The sequence below is a fragment of the Henningerozyma blattae genome, chromosome 8, assembly GCF_000315915.1.
Source record: "Henningerozyma blattae CBS 6284 chromosome 8, complete genome".
NCBI classification, from domain to species: Eukaryota; Fungi; Ascomycota; class Saccharomycetes; order Saccharomycetales; family Saccharomycetaceae; genus Henningerozyma; species Henningerozyma blattae.
In genome coordinates this window covers 366,105-387,233 of record NC_020192.1, presented here as the reverse complement: position 1 = coordinate 387,233, position 21,129 = coordinate 366,105, and the positions used below count along the sequence as shown (strand labels likewise).

The 21,129-nt window shown below is 30.4% G+C and overlaps 7 protein-coding genes and 2 non-coding genes across 9 annotated transcripts; 4 read left to right on the top strand and 5 right to left on the bottom strand.

The window, feature by feature from the left end:
• Positions 1–89: 89 nt before the first annotated feature.
• On the bottom strand, positions 90–1,919 carry YPS7 (putative aspartic endopeptidase; the record flags this gene model as incomplete). The annotated part of the gene is made up of 1 exon (XM_004181926.1): positions 90–1,919. The coding sequence occupies one exon, from the start codon at positions 1,917–1,919 to the stop codon at positions 90–92; it is 1,830 nt and encodes a 609-aa protein (XP_004181974.1).
• An 897-nt stretch (positions 1,920–2,816) lies between these two features.
• On the bottom strand, positions 2,817–3,830 carry BIG1 (Big1p; the record flags this gene model as incomplete). The annotated part of the gene is made up of 1 exon (XM_004181925.1): positions 2,817–3,830. The coding sequence occupies one exon, from the start codon at positions 3,828–3,830 to the stop codon at positions 2,817–2,819; it is 1,014 nt and encodes a 337-aa protein (XP_004181973.1).
• A 2,892-nt stretch (positions 3,831–6,722) lies between these two features.
• On the top strand, positions 6,723–9,713 carry TBLA0H01660 (uncharacterized protein; the record flags this gene model as incomplete). Its single annotated transcript, XM_004181924.1, has 1 exon — positions 6,723–9,713. One exon carries the CDS (start codon positions 6,723–6,725, stop codon positions 9,711–9,713), a length of 2,991 nt encoding a protein of 996 aa, XP_004181972.1.
• A 1,062-nt stretch (positions 9,714–10,775) lies between these two features.
• Positions 10,776–13,136, top strand: TBLA0H01650 (uncharacterized protein; the record flags this gene model as incomplete). The annotated part of the gene is made up of 1 exon (XM_004181923.1): positions 10,776–13,136. One exon carries the CDS (start codon positions 10,776–10,778, stop codon positions 13,134–13,136), a length of 2,361 nt encoding a protein of 786 aa, XP_004181971.1.
• A 539-nt stretch (positions 13,137–13,675) lies between these two features.
• TBLA0H01640 (PQ-loop repeat-containing protein) lies at positions 13,676–14,584 on the top strand (the record flags this gene model as incomplete). Its single annotated transcript, XM_004181922.1, has 1 exon — positions 13,676–14,584. One exon carries the CDS (start codon positions 13,676–13,678, stop codon positions 14,582–14,584), a length of 909 nt encoding a protein of 302 aa, XP_004181970.1.
• A 430-nt stretch (positions 14,585–15,014) lies between these two features.
• TRR1 (thioredoxin-disulfide reductase TRR1) lies at positions 15,015–15,980 on the top strand (the record flags this gene model as incomplete). Its single annotated transcript, XM_004181921.1, has 1 exon — positions 15,015–15,980. The coding sequence occupies one exon, from the start codon at positions 15,015–15,017 to the stop codon at positions 15,978–15,980; it is 966 nt and encodes a 321-aa protein (XP_004181969.1).
• A 538-nt stretch (positions 15,981–16,518) lies between these two features.
• On the bottom strand, positions 16,519–18,690 carry TBLA0H01620 (uncharacterized protein; the record flags this gene model as incomplete). Its single annotated transcript, XM_004181920.1, has 1 exon — positions 16,519–18,690. The coding sequence occupies one exon, from the start codon at positions 18,688–18,690 to the stop codon at positions 16,519–16,521; it is 2,172 nt and encodes a 723-aa protein (XP_004181968.1).
• A 1,334-nt stretch (positions 18,691–20,024) lies between these two features.
• Positions 20,025–20,096, bottom strand: TBLA0Htrna13D. Its single transcript has one exon. It is a non-coding gene; the product is annotated as a tRNA-Asp (tRNA).
• Positions 20,097–20,114: 18 nt separating this feature from the next.
• TBLA0Htrna14R lies at positions 20,115–20,186 on the bottom strand. The gene has a single exon. It is a non-coding gene; the product is annotated as a tRNA-Arg (tRNA).
• Positions 20,187–21,129: the final 943 nt, after the last annotated feature.

Below are 21,129 nucleotides of genomic sequence, written 5' to 3'. Positions count from 1 at the left end.
TTGCTTTTGAAATTTGTTGTCAGATCTAAGAATATATTAAAAGAAGAAAAAAAGAAAAAAATATAAATTGTCTCCAAAATATATTTTATCTAAAGAATAACAATGGCAAATAGTATGGAACACATTAGAATAGATATCCAAGCCCATGGGGTAGATTTATGAGGGTAGAATGATTTCATAGGTTTTAATGATGTTCCAGCACCAGATGCTGTTTTTTGTGAGGCAGAATTAAATGAAAGATTAGCGAATAAAGATGATGAGCTTGTGGAAGTTGATCTTTGTCTAGTTTCATAGAAGGATCTACCAATAGTTACTAGTCCATTAGAATCAACAGTCCCCCAGAAATCTCCTGGAAAGACTGGAATCTCACTTCCTATTTTACTTGCTCTCATAGTCAATGAATTATATTGTGAATTATTCCTTGTGATAGCAAATGGAATTGTACCAGATGCTATTGCTTGAACTGTTGATGGCGTAGAATCTGAGCTAATTGACGAGCTGAGGCTAGGTATTAACGAATTAATGTTGTTTGAATATATATCTTTTCCTGAAATTGCTTTCCCAATGGCGATCTGAGATGAGCTATGGTCTACCGCAATAACAGCATTTTTTAAAAATGGGGTCCCTAGAATATTAAACCCAATATCTGTATTTGGATACATCGCCAAATAACATGCATCTTCATTTTGGCTAAAATGGATAGTCTTGTTGTCACCAGTAAGTCCTGAGGGGACTAAGAAATCTTCCAAAGGAACTCTAATCCTTACACTACCAAATGAAAAATCAAAATTAACATTATAATCAGCAAGAGAGCATGGTACAACCCATCTGTCTAATGATTCTAAATACATGGCTTCTAATTGAATAGCCACTTGGATGATAAAGCTTGCAGGTAATCTACTATTTGTAATTCTTGAATCCAATAACACAGGTTCTAGGAAGTCTAACGTTGTCAAATTTAAAGTTCTTCCAGAGTTGGCAATAATATATATTGGTCCCATTGGTAAAATGGGATAACCAGAAGTAGTTAACCCATCAGAAGTGTCTTCATATGGAATCATGGTAAATGATTGAAAAGTACCGTCAATTAGCGAAGAATCGACACCTCCAAATACTATTAACCCGTAATCTGATTTTTTTTCTTCGTAAGGGAAATGTTTTGTATCAATGTATGATGATCCATTAGCAAACCACATTGAATAAGAAGCTGTTTGAATAACCCCAGAATTTAAAAGAGCATTTAAAAGAGAAAATGGGTCAGAGGGTCCAGTGACACCCAAATTTGTGGAAACTAATCCACCACCTAAACCAAGAGCACCATATCTTAATGAAGAATAGTTATATGCATCGAAGAATGAAATATTAGAAACTGATAAATTATGTGTATCAATTGTTGCATTTAATGTAAAATTTCGAGTTGAATTTCGATGGATGTTAATATCATCATTTCCGTAGGTCATATTAGGGAATAAAATACGATCACTATAAGTTGCTCCACTAATAGCATTTCCGTCAACAAAAAATATATTTTGAATATAATTGTTATTTAAAACACGGGAAGTATTAGACGCATTTGCATAGTATTCACTATAATTAACACAGAAAGATCCAGGTTTATCACATTCTGTACTATTTCTGCCGGAGCGTACCCAAACATAAGGTTGAGCTATATCAATGGATAAACGTTGTAATTGAGAAGGAGTACCTAGAGAAACATTGGAATATATTGTACCCAAATCTTTACCTATTATTAATCTTGGAAATTCAGTGAATTGTAGCTTGGCTAATCGTTCAATATCTGATAAGTCAGAATTTTTTTTTAATACATTAATAATATCTTTCTCGAAAAGTAACGACTGAACAGGTCGTAAACTTTGTAATAAAATTGTGTGTAGTATAATATTTAATAAAAGATACATGAATATTTAAATTGGTAAAATAGAGTATGGTTCGTCTTTTTTTCGAAGCAAAAAAAAATTGGATATATGAATATAATAACAATAACAATAACGATAATAATAGTAATAATAATAATAATAATAATAATAATAATAATAATAATAATAATAATAATAATAATAATAATAATAATAATAATAATAATAATAATAATAATAATAATAATAATAATCGAAAACACAATGAGAATGAATGAATATACGTAATGATTCCAGTACTAATTGCTTCAATAGCCTGTATATATCATGGAATATCGGTAAGTTAACTCTTAGACAAGTCACCGCTGAAATAAAAGATATTCAAATGATTTGGCACTGCCTATAATGGACTTTGTTGATCTATTGAATACAAAACACAAAAAATAATATTGATCGAATAATCTTTAATGTAAAACACACCCCGTAAATTCTCGAATTATTAATTAAACTTCGTATCTACAAGGAGATAGATTAATTAATATTGTTATTACCAAGTAAGGATTGATGAGGAGATTTTTTTTTTCCAAAATTTCTGAAATATCTAAAGTTTTATTGAAAACTGTAAATAAAGTAGTCGGCCGGCCAAAAAAAATATTGAAAATTACTATAATTAGAAAACAATGTAATTTTTAAATTTAAAATATATAATTATTATTTATGATTTGTTTGTTTAATTTTAGTGAACTTTAAAAGTTAAAATTTTTTTCTAAGAAAAGATAAGTAATAAATTATAAATTTTAAATTTTAAATTAGAAATAATATATAAATATCAATTAATAAGGTAAAATGATAAAAGATGAGGTAATAATAATGTGTTAGGAATGAAAAATGTTAAACTATATAATTATAAATCTAATTAAACTATGATAATTTTTTAAACTATTTCAACTTCTTTTCTTGTAATGCAGTTGTTTTTTTTTTTATTTTAACTTTATCTTTAGTTGGCGACGATGGTTTAATAAATAAAAAAATTTGGAAAATTATAAACAATAAAAATGCAATTACAATGGAAATAATCAATTGTTTATTTTGATCAATGAAATCGTAATCAAAAATTGATAAAAATTTTTCATTCGATTCTATTTGATCAAATCTTGGACGATATTCATTAAATTCTGGTGGTACATCTAAAATTCTATTATTTTGTTCTGATTCTCTAAATTTTAATTTATTATCAAAGATTTCAGGGAAAATCTCAATTGGTGTAATATCGTCATGAACCCCCTCTTTAGAAGGATTTAATGAAGTTATTATAACAGTATGTTCTGGTGAAGGAATTTGAGCCAGAACCAATCTTAAGAATTTATCATAATCTTCTAATGATTTTGTACGATCATTTGAGTTGGCCAATGTAGGTAATTCTGGATAATTTATTTTAATAATACGTTTATTAGAATCTATGTAAGGTTGGAAATTATCAGTATTATTACCTCTTATATTGATGATCATTTGATCTTTTATTCTACATTTATCTTTAATGAAAAATGTCAATTTATCGTAATAATTCTCACCCAATATTTGAGTCTTCTCGAACTTCAAAGTTGTTGAACTTTGGAAAATATATCTTTTCAATGAATTAAAACTATTTTTTGAATATAAGAAATCGGACTTCGTAAGACCTGGAACATTGATCAAAATATAAGCATCGGAGCTACAATGCGACGTTATGTCTTGTACTATGGAGGTCAATTCATCATTGTGGAAAGTCAGTATTGAATCATAATCTTCTTGATATTGCTGTACGCCTGGTATTAATTTATGAGAAAATAAAATAAATGGAACAGTTTTTTGATCTACATATTGAAGATCATCATCACCATTTTCTTCTTGAGAGTAAACAATTATAAAATTGAATAACGAAGCTACAATCAAAAGAAATTGTAAATACAACATTTTGTATAGTATACGTGTTAACTTACAAATAAAAAAAGAAAGCAAGCTTGGTTGATTTATTTAACTTATTATTATTTATTTTTTATTCAATAGATATTTTTTTTTTTCATAAAATTAAAAAATATACTTTCGGGCTTTCGTGCGAAAGAATTCAAATCAAAAAAAACAAAATTTAGAATTTAAAGGATCTTAATCTAGTAATAAAACGCAAGTCACTTTCATTGATCAACTAACTAAAGATGGAAAACAAACAAACAGACAAACAAAATGAGAGTGGGAAACAAAGATTGCCTATATTATTTGAATATCAGCCAATTAGTCCGTTAAATGGCGAGCAACAGTTACCTACCTGCCTACCCTTATGAGTTCCTGAGAACAACAAGTTCATTGCCGTTCAGAAGCAAGGATTTTCATAGATTGATAATTTTTCAATTACTCTTCAACTTTTGAAACAACGATAATTCCAACTAACTGGAGTTTTGTTTCAGACTTTAGGCCTAATTAACCGCCATGTATTGGCAAACGAGATGCTCAAAGAGGAATTTATGAGTTTTTTACCTAAAAACAGCATACAAGGAAGCTCCGTCTGTCCTCTCACACCTCTTACTCATATGATATTATTACACTTCTACCATTTGAATCATTGCACCCTACAAGAGGAAGACGCCTCGATTTAATGACGTTATTGTTATCTATTAACCTGGCATTAGAGTTTCACATTACATTTATGGCGGACAAACTGAACCCAAAAATTAACAAAAAAAAAAGAAAATGCCAGTGTAGAAATTGTTATACCAACTATCTATTCCAGTAATAGTCATTCCACTAAGAAGGGTTTACCAATGAAAGTTTCAGCTGTAACATAAGATTCTGTCGATATTCCATTTGCAGCTTCTCGCCCGTACATCGTGAAATAAATGTACTTGAAGGTTATTACTATCCATTAGGTGCTTTTCACTTTTTGAGTTCTGGATGAATCTGGCCACGCCAGTTTTCCGACAATCCAAAGAGTGGTGGGGCCTATCCGGAAAAGGAAACACCGAGAATGCTCTGAAGATAGAAAATACTGGATATGGTAATTTTTGTTTTGCAAAGGTCTCACGACATCGTTAACATCTTTCAATGTAGTGACGATCTGGAAATAAGGCTTAAGCCAGTTTGTCTCTCGAGTTACTGGATAAGGCCAATTGCGAACCAACTGGTTTCAAAGTGTCTGTTTTGTGCATGGAGGATTCCCAGCGAGGCACAGATCTATATGGTGAGAATTATCACAATTAGAAATGTCAGAGAAGGTAGGCACCATGAAGGTTTTGTTCGAAGTGACAGAATCGGTAGTATTTGCCAATAATTGTGTTTTTGTGCCGATTCTTACTTGTGGGTTATCTCAGTGATATGATTTTCCTTCCTTTACATTAGCTTTCCTTTGGTTGTCTTTACCAGTATTTCCATCTGAACACTATGTTGTTCTTTTTTAAGATGTTCACCCCCGCTTACTAGCTGGTATGACTATGGTGTAAGGAACTTTTTTCCACATTTTACGTCAGACAGCTCCCTTAGGATATTTACTTAACCTGTTTTTTTATTTCTTTTTTTTTATTTCTTTTTTAATTCAACCACACTTACTTGTCTAGGGGTGTTTATGTCTCCTCCCTGCCCCTACAACATGATTTGTCCTTAGACATATTTGTATCTACCCATAAATATTTTACTGTGGTAACTATTTCTCGTGTTTCTATTGTGAACTGAGTCAATTGAGCTATTGTTATCAAAATTCGGTTTTTAAACAACATATCCCTACCTCAATCTGGCTGGCTAACTACTTGACTCTCTGGGCATATAATTCCATCCCATCTCTATTCCAATAATATCTATTAATTAATTTAGAAAAAATAACAAGAACGCTTAAAAACAATTACGTACTACTTTACAACTCGTTAAAGATGAATTATTGATGTTTATTTACCCATTTAATTATTATTCATCCATTTGTTTATGGGTTTTTTACGTTTGTTACTTACCTCCAGTTAAACAACATGGAGTTTCTCTGATTGTAGTAGTTACTACAGAACATCATACACTTATTTTCCATTATTTACCTAATGTGTTTCATTCTTGGTAACTCTCCAATTTGTTTGTTCCTTCATTACTTTCATTACTACCTGATCCAGATTTTAGATCTCTAAATATCTTGTACCCTTTACTCTACTCTACTTCGCTTTGTTCATGTTTCTTCATAACTTTCTAATATGCACTTTGTTTCAATGTTGAAAATAGATATTTAATCAATTCACCAAATACAGTAGTAAATTGGTACTTGAATTGATTAGTTTTTTGTTTTTAATTTTATTTTTATTCTAATTTTTATTTTAATTTTTTTCTTCTCTCTCCTACTACCAATCATGCCAACCTAATCCTCTGCATTTCCATATCATCTGATAAAATTATATTAAGCTTTATTGTATATATTAACTTGAGTGATCAGCCACTAGACAATTGAAGTTTGTTTTGCTATTTTTTTTTCTTCATCATTACTGATCTTCTCCTGAATATTCATCCATTTTACTATTTCAAAAAAAATACGAAACTAATAGGAACTCCAATACCAATTTTTTATCCTTAATACAACTCCCCTCAATACCCTTAAGATACCCATTCTTCTTTAAATCTTTACTTCTATTTTTCTTTTTTACTTTTTTTTTTTTTTTAATTTTTAAATTTTTTGTTTACTTAATTTTTATTTAACTACTAAACTTATAGAAATCTACTTACTAACTATTTTAAATATATATAAATCTTACAGAGCAGACATCTTTTAAAACCAAAAGGCCTTAGAGAGGGACAAAAAACAATAACAAACTAGATTCATACATTGCAAATATAATCATACCCGTTATGGTTGAGAAGTTATATAAAAGAACAAAAGTAATTGGTAAAGGGAAATTTGGCACTGTATATAAAGGTCATAGTATTAAATCCAAAAAAGTATTTGCAATTAAAGTTTTAAATCTCGATTGTGATATAAATGAAATTCAAGATATTCAAAATGAAATTAAATTTTTATCTTTATTAAGATACGCTCCAAATATTACATATTATTATCATTCATATTTAATTAACAGAAAAATCTGGATAATTATGGAATATTGTAACGGTGGTTCTGTGAGAAATTTAATTAAAATTGGTAGATTTAATGAAATCTATATTAGTGTTATATTAAGAGAATTATTATATGCATTAGAATATATTCATCATGATAATATTATTCATAGAGATATAAAAGCTGCCAATATTTTGATTAATCAAAATGGTGGTATTAAACTTTGTGATTTTGGTATTGCTGCTAAATTAGAGTTTTCTAAACCAAAGAGACAGACAATGGCAGGTACACCATATTGGATGGCACCTGAAGTTATTATTGAAAGCTCATTATATGATACAAAAGCTGATATTTGGTCAGTAGGTATTACTGCATATGAGATTACGACGGGGAATCCACCCTATTGTGAATATGATGCAACAAAAGCCATGCAGTTGATTACAAAATTGAAACCACCAAGATTAGAAGGCAAAATGTATAGTAAGAGTTTAAAAGAATTTATTGCATTATGTCTAGATGAAGATCCTAGTGAAAGATTAACATCCACTAAATTATTAGAGACTGAATTTATAAAAGAATATCAAGAAACTCCTACTAAGATATTGATTGATCTAATTTCTAAATATAATGAATTAATTGGAAGGGAAAAGGAACTAAATCCATTGACTAAAAAACAATCTAATTCAAGTTCTAACTCTAAAGAAAAATATATAGAAAATAAAATATTAGAAAATTCTAACTCAAAGTCCAAGAAAGATGGAGATATAGTTAAAATTGTTCAACAAGTCATTGAAGAAGAAAACACAAGATGGGATTTTGACTCAATAAATTCCAATGAATTATTATTTAGAGATAACAAGACACCCATATATACCAATATTAACACCAATCCTAATACAGCTGCCAACACACCCACAAGTAATAATATTTTTGATGAAGTAGCAGTGAAAGAACATATTGAATATCCTGAAGATGAACCTTTATATTATAACAATATGTTAGATATTGGTAAGAAAAATAATTTAATTAATTACAATAATATGAATAAAAAATTTCAAAATTATAGAAAGACAATTAATGAAAATCTAACAATTAATTTGAATACAAATACTAATAATATTTACATGTCTAACAATATTAAGCAATCTATTAATATGAACCCTCTATCACAGCCTAAATTCGATAATGAATTTATAAAATGCACAGATATAAAACCGAATTGTAATTCATATGCCACTAAAATGTTACTTGAATTATTTGATGATGATATTAATAATGGCAGTGGTGGTAACAGTAATACCAATAATAATAATTATAGTAGTGGCCAAAATAACAACAACAATAATAATATTAACAGTATTAATCCTGATGGTAATGAGTATAATGATTTAATGAATCCTATTGAAATTAATGGTTTTAATAATTCTATTATTGGTATGAATTTTTTCGATATGGAAATTGATAATAAGAAAGAATATCAAGAATTTCCCTTGAATTTTAATAGCACTGATAGCATTCCTGATTGTAGAAGTCGTCAAGATTCTGTACAATTGAATCTTTCCTCTATTGAGATTGAGATTCCTGATGAATTACCAGTAAGCTTGGGGACTGATATGACACCTACGAATCGAACCACTTTCAACCCAAGAGTGTCAAGGAGAGGTACTATTGTTGATGTTACTACGGCTACTGCAACTACTTCTAATAATAATAATAGTAGTAGTAAATTGACTAGTCCTACAAGCAATAATTTTGAAACTCGAAAATCTTTGCCTAGTATTCCTCCATTACCAACCTCGAGACGAAGATATTCTACGCCATCCAAAAATTTATTTTTAATCAATACTAATCTAAGTAATACTGCTTCGCCAATCAAAACAAATTCAATTAGTAGTCTTAACAGTTCAAGCATTAGTAGTAGTAATACTCCTTATATTTTCAATCCTAATTCTAAATGTAATTCACCGATAATCTTTACTGGCAAATCGTCATATTCTAATTCACCATTAGAGATAGAAAGTACTACTAATAATATTAATGCAAATAATAATAACAATAGACACGGTAATTGCATTAGTGAGATTTATGAGAAGAAAATTCGTAATGTGACGCGATTAAATAAATTGAATAATGGTAATTACAAGATTAAAAGATCATCATCTATTACTAATGATTATATGAGTTGTAATAAACTTCAAATGCCTGTCCCCTTAACCATGAAACACATGGATAGTACTAATACTAGTACTACCACCACTACAAAAGAAAACATGAAGTTACATATCAATACATCTACAAGCACGATCAATCAATTTGGTGTTAATACAAACATAAGCCATAATATATCAATGACACCAATCAATCAAAAACCCAGGAATCCTACAGAGCCTACAAAATCTTCTAGTAATATTTCTATGGCTACTACAATCAATACTACAACCAATGTATATGATTCATATAATTGTAAGATGGAACCTCCCATGGAGAATTTGAATATGAGTTTTTTACATGATTTCCAATTAATTCATGATTTGAATGATCAAGGAATGAGAAACCAATGGGTTGATCAAAAGACACAATTATTGAATGGTTTAAATGGATTACTTCAACAATTTGATAAAAGTCTTCATGCTATGGAAAACACGTTAATCAATCAATTAAGTGACTCTCCAAGTACAAATTCATCCATATCATCACTTACTCCAGATATCACAAAATGCAATACCCGTAATTCCACAGATATAGAGTTTGATACCGACACAGAAGTGTATTTGACACCTATGTGATGTGACAATATAATGACCACCTGCATATACTGGCCTGAGCCATTAAAAAAGCAAGCGAAAGCAAAAGCAAAAGCAATACACACACACGAACATAATTATATATACTTTATATATAAACTGCATATACAATGGCATAATTGCCTCATAACATGATACCATATATATTTCACCATAAATTTCACCATATATTTCACCATATTTATTACCCTTTAATTTCTTCATATTATGTTTTCTCCACATGTTTTTTTTTCTCTTTTGTGGCGCAACTATATACCAACATTTGTGACACATTCTGTTCCCCGGAACAGGAAAAATAAAATGAGGCTCATAACCTTAATGTGAAAATCCACGTGACAGAAAAATACTCCTCTCTAAATTAGGAAATCAAAACATAGAACCCCGAAAAGGAAACAAAGCTCTAAATCGGGTAGCACATTTCTCAATGAAGCAAGACGACTCCCAAAACATATAGGCACTATCAAAAAGGGTAAACTGTGCCTGGAATGGGCGATTTTCATTAGCGGTCTCTATTTACCATGCAGAATTCGGAAATCGAGACATACGCGTGCCGACCTTGAAATTTCAATGGCAGTTTCTAACAGATATTATCGATAGGAAAGATGCTAAGAATTGAAATTTTAATTTGAAAAATAAAAAAAAATAAAAAAAGAAAACAAGATCTTCATAAGTAAAAACAAACTTAAACTTAGTAAAGACATTTTGTGTCAAAACAAGGCTGTTTGTATATATATACAATTATATATACAATAATACGATATAAATTCTCGTATATCGTCTTTGAGGATTAATCGGTTCAAGCAACGTCGAGCTTGTACATTACTCATTTGAACATTGCATATTTCATATTAACATTCGTGATTTTTCTCGTCGATCATTCTTTACCTGTTGATTTTATAGATTTCATTCTGGTTTAATTCATACATTCACTTCATATCACATCACTTTCACCTTAATATTTTTTTTGACATTCGTTTTATTTCTGTTTTTTTTTTTACAATTACAATCGTTTCAACTCTTTAAAATATTTATTTAAAACCAAACATGAACGGATTAACGGTTATCAAGAATCGAGAAGAAAGGAAAAAATCTAATGGTACTTCTAAATTGATCAACGTTGGTCATGTCGGCAGAAGACCCAGCGATAATCTTTTGAAACAGATGATCAGTACAAGTACATCGTTGACTTGTGATGATTTGGATCTAGATGTTGAAGAAAACGCTATTATCGGGTTGGAAGATATCTCTATGACTCCACCTACTATTGGTGATAGACATTTGAGCGATAATTCTGTAGGTACCAATAACTCATCCTGTCCTTCTGATATTTTTTCTAATAACAATTATAACTCATCTCCTGATGGATTTAATTCAAGAACATCATCTATTGTCGATGATGTTAATGTTGATGATAATGTCAATGTTAATACTGAAGGTGAAGGAGAAGATGACATCATTGATACTACTCAAGCAAAGAAATATATGTTTATGAAGACTAAAACCACAATGTCCTTTACTACACCAACCAATTCTAATATTGACACTAGATTAAAGAAAAGAATCCAAGGTGGTATCGAATTATCATCTGATCCGACCGCTACAACACATGGGAATACTACAATCACTAGTAATTCAAGTAGTGTTGCTACCTCTACAACCACAACTCCTGTGACTGCTAAGAAGAAAATCTTACCTCAAGGTAGTTTTTATGCTCATTCTAATAGTACATCTGCTATTTTACAAACAAAACAAAATAAAACCAAGATTAAAAACCATAAATTGAAGACTCAGTTGAATTTGGCACAATCTCAATCACAATTGGCTTTAAATCATCCACCACCAATGACACCTTCTCAAAAATATAGAATGAGAAGAGTTAATGGTGAAACAAAATTAAGAAACTCTATAAAGGGTAAAGAGAAATTTTATGATGAACAAGATAATAATGAAATGGAATTACAAGAAGGTGATATAGACGGTAAGTTGATTTGGAATATTCCAATGGCTTCAGTAAGTACAAGTAGTTTTTTACATGATACACCAAACAAGAAATCTACCTCTCCTTTAAGAGATAAAAATTTCCATAAGAAAAATAATTCTTTTCTATTGGATGAAAATTTTTATTTACCACCTCCAACTGCCATTCCAGGGATTAATAATACAAGTGATTTCCAATATATGGAAAACACTACAAGAGAAATTACAAACATTTATAAAAATCAAAGTGCTCATGTAAGTCAACAAAAATTAGAAGAAAGAAATTTAAGTTCTGATTTTTTACCAATTGAAATAAAAGAATTATCAAAACAAGGTATGGAAGATTTAATTTTGGTTAGTGAAGAGAAATTGAATTTAATTAATGGATCTTCCAGACCAAGTTGGCTGCCGCCCAAAGATGAATTGGAAAGAGAATCTCATAATAAAGCTATCAATAAGACAATGAGTATTGCATCTATCGAACAATTAGATAAGAAGAGAGAAAGAGAGGAAAGAAAGATGAAAGATGATATGAATCATGAAAAGTATATTTTAATTCAAGGACGTGGTATTAGAAGAAGATCTAGTTTAAAGATGATGAAGAAATTAATTTATGAAACAAGTATTAATGGCGAATTAAGATATGAATTTTGGAAAATGTTATTAACAGACACTAATGATGATGAAATGAAATGTGAAAACTTTAAAGAAATGATGAATAAATTAAATAAGATGAATTTCCCCAAAGAAAAAGAAATTGAAATTAAAAAATTAATTAAAAATAATTTACATATTGAAGAATTCTCTCATTATGATCAATTATATTTATTATTACAATTGAAATCAATATCAATGGAAGGTATTGAAAGTGGGGATGAAATTATTTTTTTCAATCTTTTGAGTGATGAAAAACTAAACAATGATTTACAGAAAATTTGGAATATTAATGTTAAAATTCAAAAACAATGCTTCAATGATAATGTACGTAATAAATTTGATGACCATATTGTATCGAAAAAGAGTCTCCTATATGGTGAAAAAGAATATACTGCCGAATTTAATAAAGAATGTTTGAATTTCAAAAATTTCTGGAATATAATGAAATATATTAATAATGATTTATTCCTATGGATCTTGGATATCATTATATATAGCAATGCTAATATTAAAGAAAATACGTCACGAAGTTGGTATAGTACAGGAACTTCACAGACAAATGGTAGAGTGTATAATTATGAAATCCTGGTTCGCTTTACAGAAAATGTATTGATCAATTATCATATTGGATTTAATAATTTGAATGAATTGAGTGGATCCATAACAGATCCAAAATTCCGTATCCCCATTGAAATGGAGGGACTGATAGACTCTGAGGAGATGGATAAGATGTTTGTAAAGAGATGGATAAATCTTGAAGAACATCGATAAATTTCATCATGAACATTCAAGACACATTGTAGCATATATATATATAAACCCAAAAAAAATAATTCATGGACAGGACACCCGCTTAATCAGTAGGGTTGAATCTCATAAGACTCGCATTTTAAATAACTTTTCTAAATATATATATATACAATTATATTTATATGTTAAGTTTTTAAAATTCTCGTATTTTTAAAATATTAGAAGGGCACAGACAGTTTAGAAGGTAAAGAGGAATCAAGAAAAGAGAATTTTTGTTACTACAATCATATTACTTAAATAGTAGTAATTGTAAATGATTTCTTAAACTTAACTTAATGTCATCTCTTAAATAATAAGACAATTATAAAGGCATACCCCATATCTATACGTATTAATTTTTTTCTTTTTCTTTTTTCTTTTTTTATTTTTTTTTTTTGACTAGATAAAAGCCGGTACCGAAATTTACCAATATACTTATATATATATATATAATTAACGATAACAATAATAATAATAATAATATTAATTATAATAATAATAATAAAAATCAAAATATTAACATGACAGAGTGTATTAATAGTATATGGCCGCTAATATCGCGTGCCTGCAGTACCGTCACTTTTCTAACATCATTTGTCTCATTATTTCCTCAACTATGGGAAACATATAGGGATAAGTCAGTAGAAGGATTATCACCGTATTTCATCATATGCTGGCTAATGGCTGATATCACCACATTATACGGAGCTCAGCTTACAGGCCAAATGAAATTTCAAGTATGGCTAGCTATCTATTTCCTATGCAATGATCTTTGTATGTTAAGCCAATATTGGTATTATGGAATTTTGCATGGTAATCGTTTAGCTAAATCAGAATCAGAGTCATCAGGGTTATGCGAGGGCAGCGCAGCAAATAATTCAGGGTTGGCATACGGCTCGTTAGGGTTGCACGATGAGGAAAATATAGGCCACGTGCGCAATGAAGCAGGAGGAGGTATAATTCAACCTATGCTAGCTGGTGCATTACTGGCGGCAAATGCCACTGCTGCTGCCATACAATCACATCCAGAATTTACAAATCCAGGTTTGGCTCCACCACCAGGTGAAGGGTTCCCTGGTAGCCCTGGAATGCCCTCATCTCGTGCTGGTCGTATTCTAGCTTGGGCTGGAGCACTATTATACGTGGGAGCTCGTGTTCCACAACTAATTCGTAATTATAGACGTCAATCAACAGACGGTGTATCACCCGGATTGTTTGCTGCCACGTTGGCAGGTAACTTTGCATATGCTGGTGGTATTGTAACTGGCTGTCCCTTTCTTACCTCTCCAGATAGAGGTGAATATCTTAAGGAGGCATTACCATTTGTTGTCGGATCTCTGGGTACAGTATTGTTTGATGTGATTTATTTTTATCAGCATTTTGTGTTATATGCTCAAGGTAAAGGTGAACGAACCTTGGGGGTTATTTAGACACGAAATAAGGTTAAAAGATATCGGTTGACAAATTGGCAAAATACATCACGTGCTATAGGGTTCGGCCATAACCATGGTAGGGTTGTAAGCCCTGGGTTGTAGTTTTTACACATTAGGGTTTTGAGGCGGTTTTCGGTTGGCTCGGCTTCATTTTCGCTCACTAATCTTCCAACTTAATAATACTACAATATAGTATACACACCCATCTTTGCATCTAGAATGCACCCACATAATCATTCGCATTATATAACTATATAAACTCGCTACATAACAAAAATCATGCATCTCTTCAATTAAATTTGTCTATCAACTGAAAGAATTAATTTCAAATCAATTCAGCTCAAATCAATTCAGCTCAAATCAATTCAATTTATTTTAATTCAACAAATTGTTTCGTATTCGCCCATTGCCTCGCCTATTCTCAAAAATGACATCTTCAAATCACAACAAAGTTACTATTATTGGTTCTGGTCCAGCTGCCCATACTGCAGCCATTTATTTGGCTCGTGCTGAAATAAAACCTACTCTTTACGAAGGTATGTTTGCCAATGGGATTGCTGCTGGTGGTCAATTGACTACTACCACTGAGATCGAAAATTTCCCAGGGTTTCCTGATGGATTAACTGGTTCTGAATTAATGGAAAGAATGAAATTACAATCTTTAAAATTTGGTACCAATATCATCACTGAAACTGTTTCCAAGATTGATCTATCTTCCAAGCCATTTAAGTTCTGGACTGAATTTAATGAAGATGCCACACCTTTTACTACTGATGCCATCATTTTAGCTACTGGTGCTTCTGCCAAGAGAATGAATTTACCAGGTGAAACTACTTACTGGCAAAAGGGTATTTCTGCATGTGCCGTTTGTGATGGTGCTGTACCAATCTTTAGAAACAAGCCATTAGCTGTCATTGGTGGTGGTGATTCTGCTTGTGAGGAAGCTTCTTTCTTAACCAAGTATGGTTCTAAAGTTTTTATGCTTGTTAGAAAAGATCATTTACGTGCTTCCAAGATCATGCAAGAACGTGTCATGGAAAACCCAAAGATTGAAATTCTATTCAATACAGTTGCTTTAGAATGTCAAGGTGATGAAAAATTATTAACCAATTTGAAGATAAAAAATAACGTTACAAATAAGGAATCTGATTTGCCTGTAAATGGTCTCTTCTACGCTATTGGTCACGACCCTGCCACTGAAACTGTCAGGGGCCAAGTAGATACTGATGATAATGGTTACATTAAGACTGTTCCAGGCACTTCTTTAACCTCTGTACCAGGTTTCTTCGCTGCTGGTGATGTTCAAGATTCAAGATATAGGCAAGCCATCACAAGTGCCGGATCTGGTTGTATGGCTGGTTTGGATGCTGAAAGATATTTGTCTGAATTGTAATCGTTTATGATGATGAACTTCTTTACTTAACACATTTGTATAGACTTCTTAAATATTTGAAAAATATATTTTAACATTCTTTTAAACAAAAAAATAAAAAAGATAGGAAATACGTCACTCGGGGTTTCTCGTTTAGTAGCCCTGGAGACACGTTTTGCATGCCCAAGTTTTCTTTCAGAAAATATCGGAGAAATATCGGAGATCTCATCTCTAAATATTTAATCTTGATCTCACACTATTAAAATAAAATAATTGTGTGATTAATAAATAATCTAAGTAATAATCATTCCTGATTGATTTATAAGCGTTAGTTATCATTGAAATGAGTGTGAATATTTTCAACAACGTCATTACGTTATAGGCTAAAAAATTCTTGTCGTTATATTAAATTATATTAAATTTGAAAAAGAGAAAAAAAAATATTATTTAAGCTATATTGTTTTTTAAATAGATTTTAAGAATAAATTAAATGTTTTTAGTTCAATAATCGTTCAATTTTTAATTAGTTAAGCTTTTAAAACTGTTGGATATCAATTACTTATTCCACAGTAACAGATTTGGCCAAGTTTCTTGGGAAATCCACATCAATACCTCTATTGGAAGCTAGCCAATATGACATCAATTGCAATGGAATAATATTAATCAACCCTTGTAAGCAATCAACAGTAGTTGGAACTTCCAATGTAATAAGCCTATCATTTTCAAGTTTCTTCTTGCTCCATACTTCGTCATTTTCATTACAAATAATAATTGGATGGCCCTTTCTTGCAGTGACTTGCTCAATAGAGGAAACAACTTTGGGGAATAAATAATCTCTGGTACCAAATGCAATAATAGGTAACTCTTCATCAACTAATGCTAAAACACCATGTTTCAACTCACCAGCAAGAACACCTTCAGAATGCATATATGAAATTTCTTTAATCTTCAATGCACCTTCTAAAGCAGATGCAAATTGGTAACCTCTGCCTAATAGCAGTAGTGATTTTTGGTCACTCAATTCATTTTCACACAATTGTTTAATCTTGGGTTCTAATTTCAAGACTTGTTTAATTTGTTCTGGAATCAATTTCAAACCTTGTATAATTTCTCTTCTTCTTTCATTTTTAGAGATACGATCTTCACCCAACAATACTGCAAACATAACCAATGCAATATATTGAGATGTATAAGCTTTGGTAGAAGCAACCCCAATTTCTGGACCGGCATTAATATGAACACCACAATTAGTAGCTCTTGAAATTGAAGAACCAACACTATTAACAATACCAACAGTTAATGCACCTCTGTCTATAGCATAATTCAAAGCAAACATTGTATCAGCAGTTTCACCACTTTGAGAAACAAATACACAAACATCATCTCTAAAGATGGGACATTTTCTATCCAAAAAATCACTAGCTAAATCAACATTAACTGGAATATCAGACAGTTCTTCAAATATTGCTCTAGTGGCAAGGCAAGAATGGTACGATGTACCACATGCAATCATAATTAATCTTCTTGCTCTTCTAATCGTTGAAATAAATTGCTGTAAGCCACCTAAATTAACCAAATTATTATCAAAGTCAAGTCTACCTCTCATTGTATTGTAAGTTGAGACTGGTTGTTCATAAATTTCCTTTTGCATAAAATGTTCATAAGGTCCTTTCATTATTTGAGCTAATTCTAATTCCAAAGTTTGAATTGATCTAATCATGGATTTACCAACTTCTTTTCTGGATCTATGAATGTGTAATTCACCATCATAGATATGAGCAATATCATCATCTTCCAAGAACAATACCTTCTTGGTATATTTAATTACAGAAGCTGCATCAGATGAAATAAAAAATTCAATTGGAATTGGTGAGCCATCTTCAGATAAAAAGGCTCTTGATTGAGAATGTCTTAAATTAAATTCATTGGCTGTGATAGGGACCAAGCCAGCTTTTTCATGAAATTCTTTCTTATCAACTGTAGGATAATTTGAGGAATTTAGTTCATCATTATTATCAGTTTTACATTCATTACTTAATGGAGTTTCTGTCTGAATTGCATTCTCATTTGGAAATTCAACATCAACAAAATCAACTTTCAATTTATTTTCAGATTTAACCCCAATTAATAATGGAGAACCCTTTCTAGTGGCAATAATTTCACCAGGGAAATAAACTGATTTACATAGCAAACCGTATGAACCTTCCAATTCCATTAGAACTAACTTGGTTAATTCATGGAAATCTATATCATTACCCATCTTTATATTAGTTTGATACAAATGTAAGAAAAGTTTAGCAATACATTCAGTATCTGTATCTGATTCAAATGTATAACCTTTATTCACCAATAATGTCTTCAATTCTCTGAAATTAGTAATGATACCGTTGTGAATAATTGTAAACAGATTCCTTGGGTCTGATCTTTGAGGATGACAGTTTGTTTGTTTTGGCTGACCATGAGTTGCCCATCTAGTATGAGCAATACCACTATGTGAGGCGTAAGTAACATCTCTATTTGGATTGATATTATCTATTTCCTGTTTTAATGCACTCACTTTACCGATTGCTCTATAGACATCGATAGAGTTGCGTTTATCACCATTAATAGCAATACCCGTAGAGTCATACCCCCTATATTCTAGACGGCCTAAACCTTCGACTAAAATGTCAATAATTTCACCTCTTGTCTTTTCCACTAAATAATTACAATAGCCAAATATTCCACACATTTCTGAAGTTAAAAATAAATAGTTTCTTGAAGTCTTGTTGTTTGCAATGTTTACTGTTAAACAATATAGTTTATTAAATAGAAATCATTCTGTACCATGTAAGTTAACTTAGAGAAAATTTCATTTTATTTATATAACATTAAAATAATATTTAAAAGACTAATGAAAGGATACTCTATAGGGTCAACATGTGAATGCAAATGATAAGAATTGAAAAAGAAGTTTCATTAGTTATGTAATGACTATCTTTCGATGGCAATAAGGTATATTATCTATTTTCTTCACAATATATTATTAATGTTATAATAAGAAAGTTATTTCTTACTTTTTTTTTGCCACTAATGTTGAAATGATAGGGTAGAAGTGAAGATTCTTTTCAAGGTGCTGCTTCTATCAGCATTCTACCATAGTTTAAAAAATAATTAAAATTTTTAAAATTTTAATTTTAAGCTATAAGTGAAGGTTATGTATTTGACAATTTGATAAAATGTTTGGACTTTTCTGGAATTTTACAAAGTTAAATGGTCAGTATTTTTCCATTTTTGTATTATCATTATTCTTAATTTCTTCGGGTGGGGAAATTATTATATATCCTTTTAAGGGAATAATTACGGAAACACGAAAATTATATTTTTGATATTATTTCCTTTGAACTTAGAACTACAATTAAACATAATGAAATTTTATTTCTTTAAATCAAACTCTTTATTCTATACTTACAATTTCATAGTTTTTAGAATTACAATTTTTATTAATTTTCCTTCCATTTATTTTTACAAAATTCTATTAAAGTATTATGATAATGATTGAATGGGCACACAGCACATTAATTTTTCTTAAATAATTTCAATATGTTACTTTTTCTATATATAAAAAAAGCATTCATTTAATATCATAGTAGGCTGTGTTGTTAATTAATATGCAGAAATTACTAGTAAACCCGTAATGTAGTTTGTTACCTTTTGTCATTAGTTAATAAATAACAAAATGTTTTTTTTAATAGTAGAGATAGATATTTAAATGAATTTAAGAATAATAAAATTTGGTATTAAAAAAGGAATATAGTTTAAAAATTAAAACATGAAACTACTTCTTTTATGATAAGAAATGAAAACACTAATGAGAAAAACTAGCTAAATACCAGCGGAAATAATTAACTCAAAATATTGTCTTAGATAAAATTTTTATATTAGTAGAGGTTTTAGATTTTAAATAGAGATATTCAACCATTTAGTAAGTTGTTCAGTTGTTCTTAACAACCTGAAACTTCATATAGTTGTTAGAATGTTTGTCCACGTGACTACCATCCAATTTTTTGCAAAAAAATAATAAATCTCCTCGACGGGGAATTGAACCCCGATCTGGCACGCGACAAGCGCCCATTCTAACCATTAAACTATCGGGGAAAATTAAAAGAAGTAAAGCACTCACGGTGGGGGTCGAACCCACAATCTTCTGATTAGAAGTCAGACGCGTTGCCATTACGCCACGCGAGCTTTATTTCTTGAAAAATGTTGTAGACAAGATTGACTTTATACTCATCTACAAGTTGCTAACTAGAAATTGTACACAACACTGAGCAGCTGCTAGTTGCATCCCCGTGAATATCTGTTCGATGCATAATCTTTATTAGTTAGCCAGCATTACTCAAACTGTGCACTCCTACCCTTGTAAGTAAGTTTATAAACAGGCCAGTTAAAGTAAAATGGAAAAGCTGGCGTTGACCTTTGAAAAGTATTTAAAGGCCAGCTTTTCAGACTTAAGACATAAATTTATAGTTCTTTTATATAGTTATTTAGTTTAAGAAGAACAACAATTATATTCGTAAGTTCGAAGTATTAACTGGTGTTAAGTTAATAAGATTGTTAAATTAAGTTTTTGGTAGTTACTATTTAAGTGTATCGTACTCCTAAGTTGGTTTACAACAAAAAATGTTGTAGACATATGCTAAACAATAAAAAGTAATGTTCTCAAGTTTAGGCTTTAAGCAAACGATCACGTAATCCGATGACTACGAGTCATACAATCTTACAGTCGTGCGCTCACGCAATTATATGACTATAAGTCGTAATATCATGCAATTGTTCAATTGCTTGACAAGTTAATAAACTAATATTTAGGATAAATAGGGCTATTTGAAAACGTATTAATAGGGCTACTTATCCATCAAGAATTCATAAGTTTATAGTTCGTCCATATTAATTTTATAGTTATAAGAAGAACAAGTTATTATTTAAGTACAAGTGGTACTCTAGCTTTTAGTGTAAAAGTCCAATAACTCAAGAATAGTTCAGGGTTGTGTAAACCCTAAGCCCTTATAGTATTATTAGTATCGTCCCGAGACGATTACAACAAAAAAAACAACAAAACTTATTATTTAAAAAGTGCGTTAACTACATGTGAATAATATGTGTAAATATAGCACTAATTACGACTTTT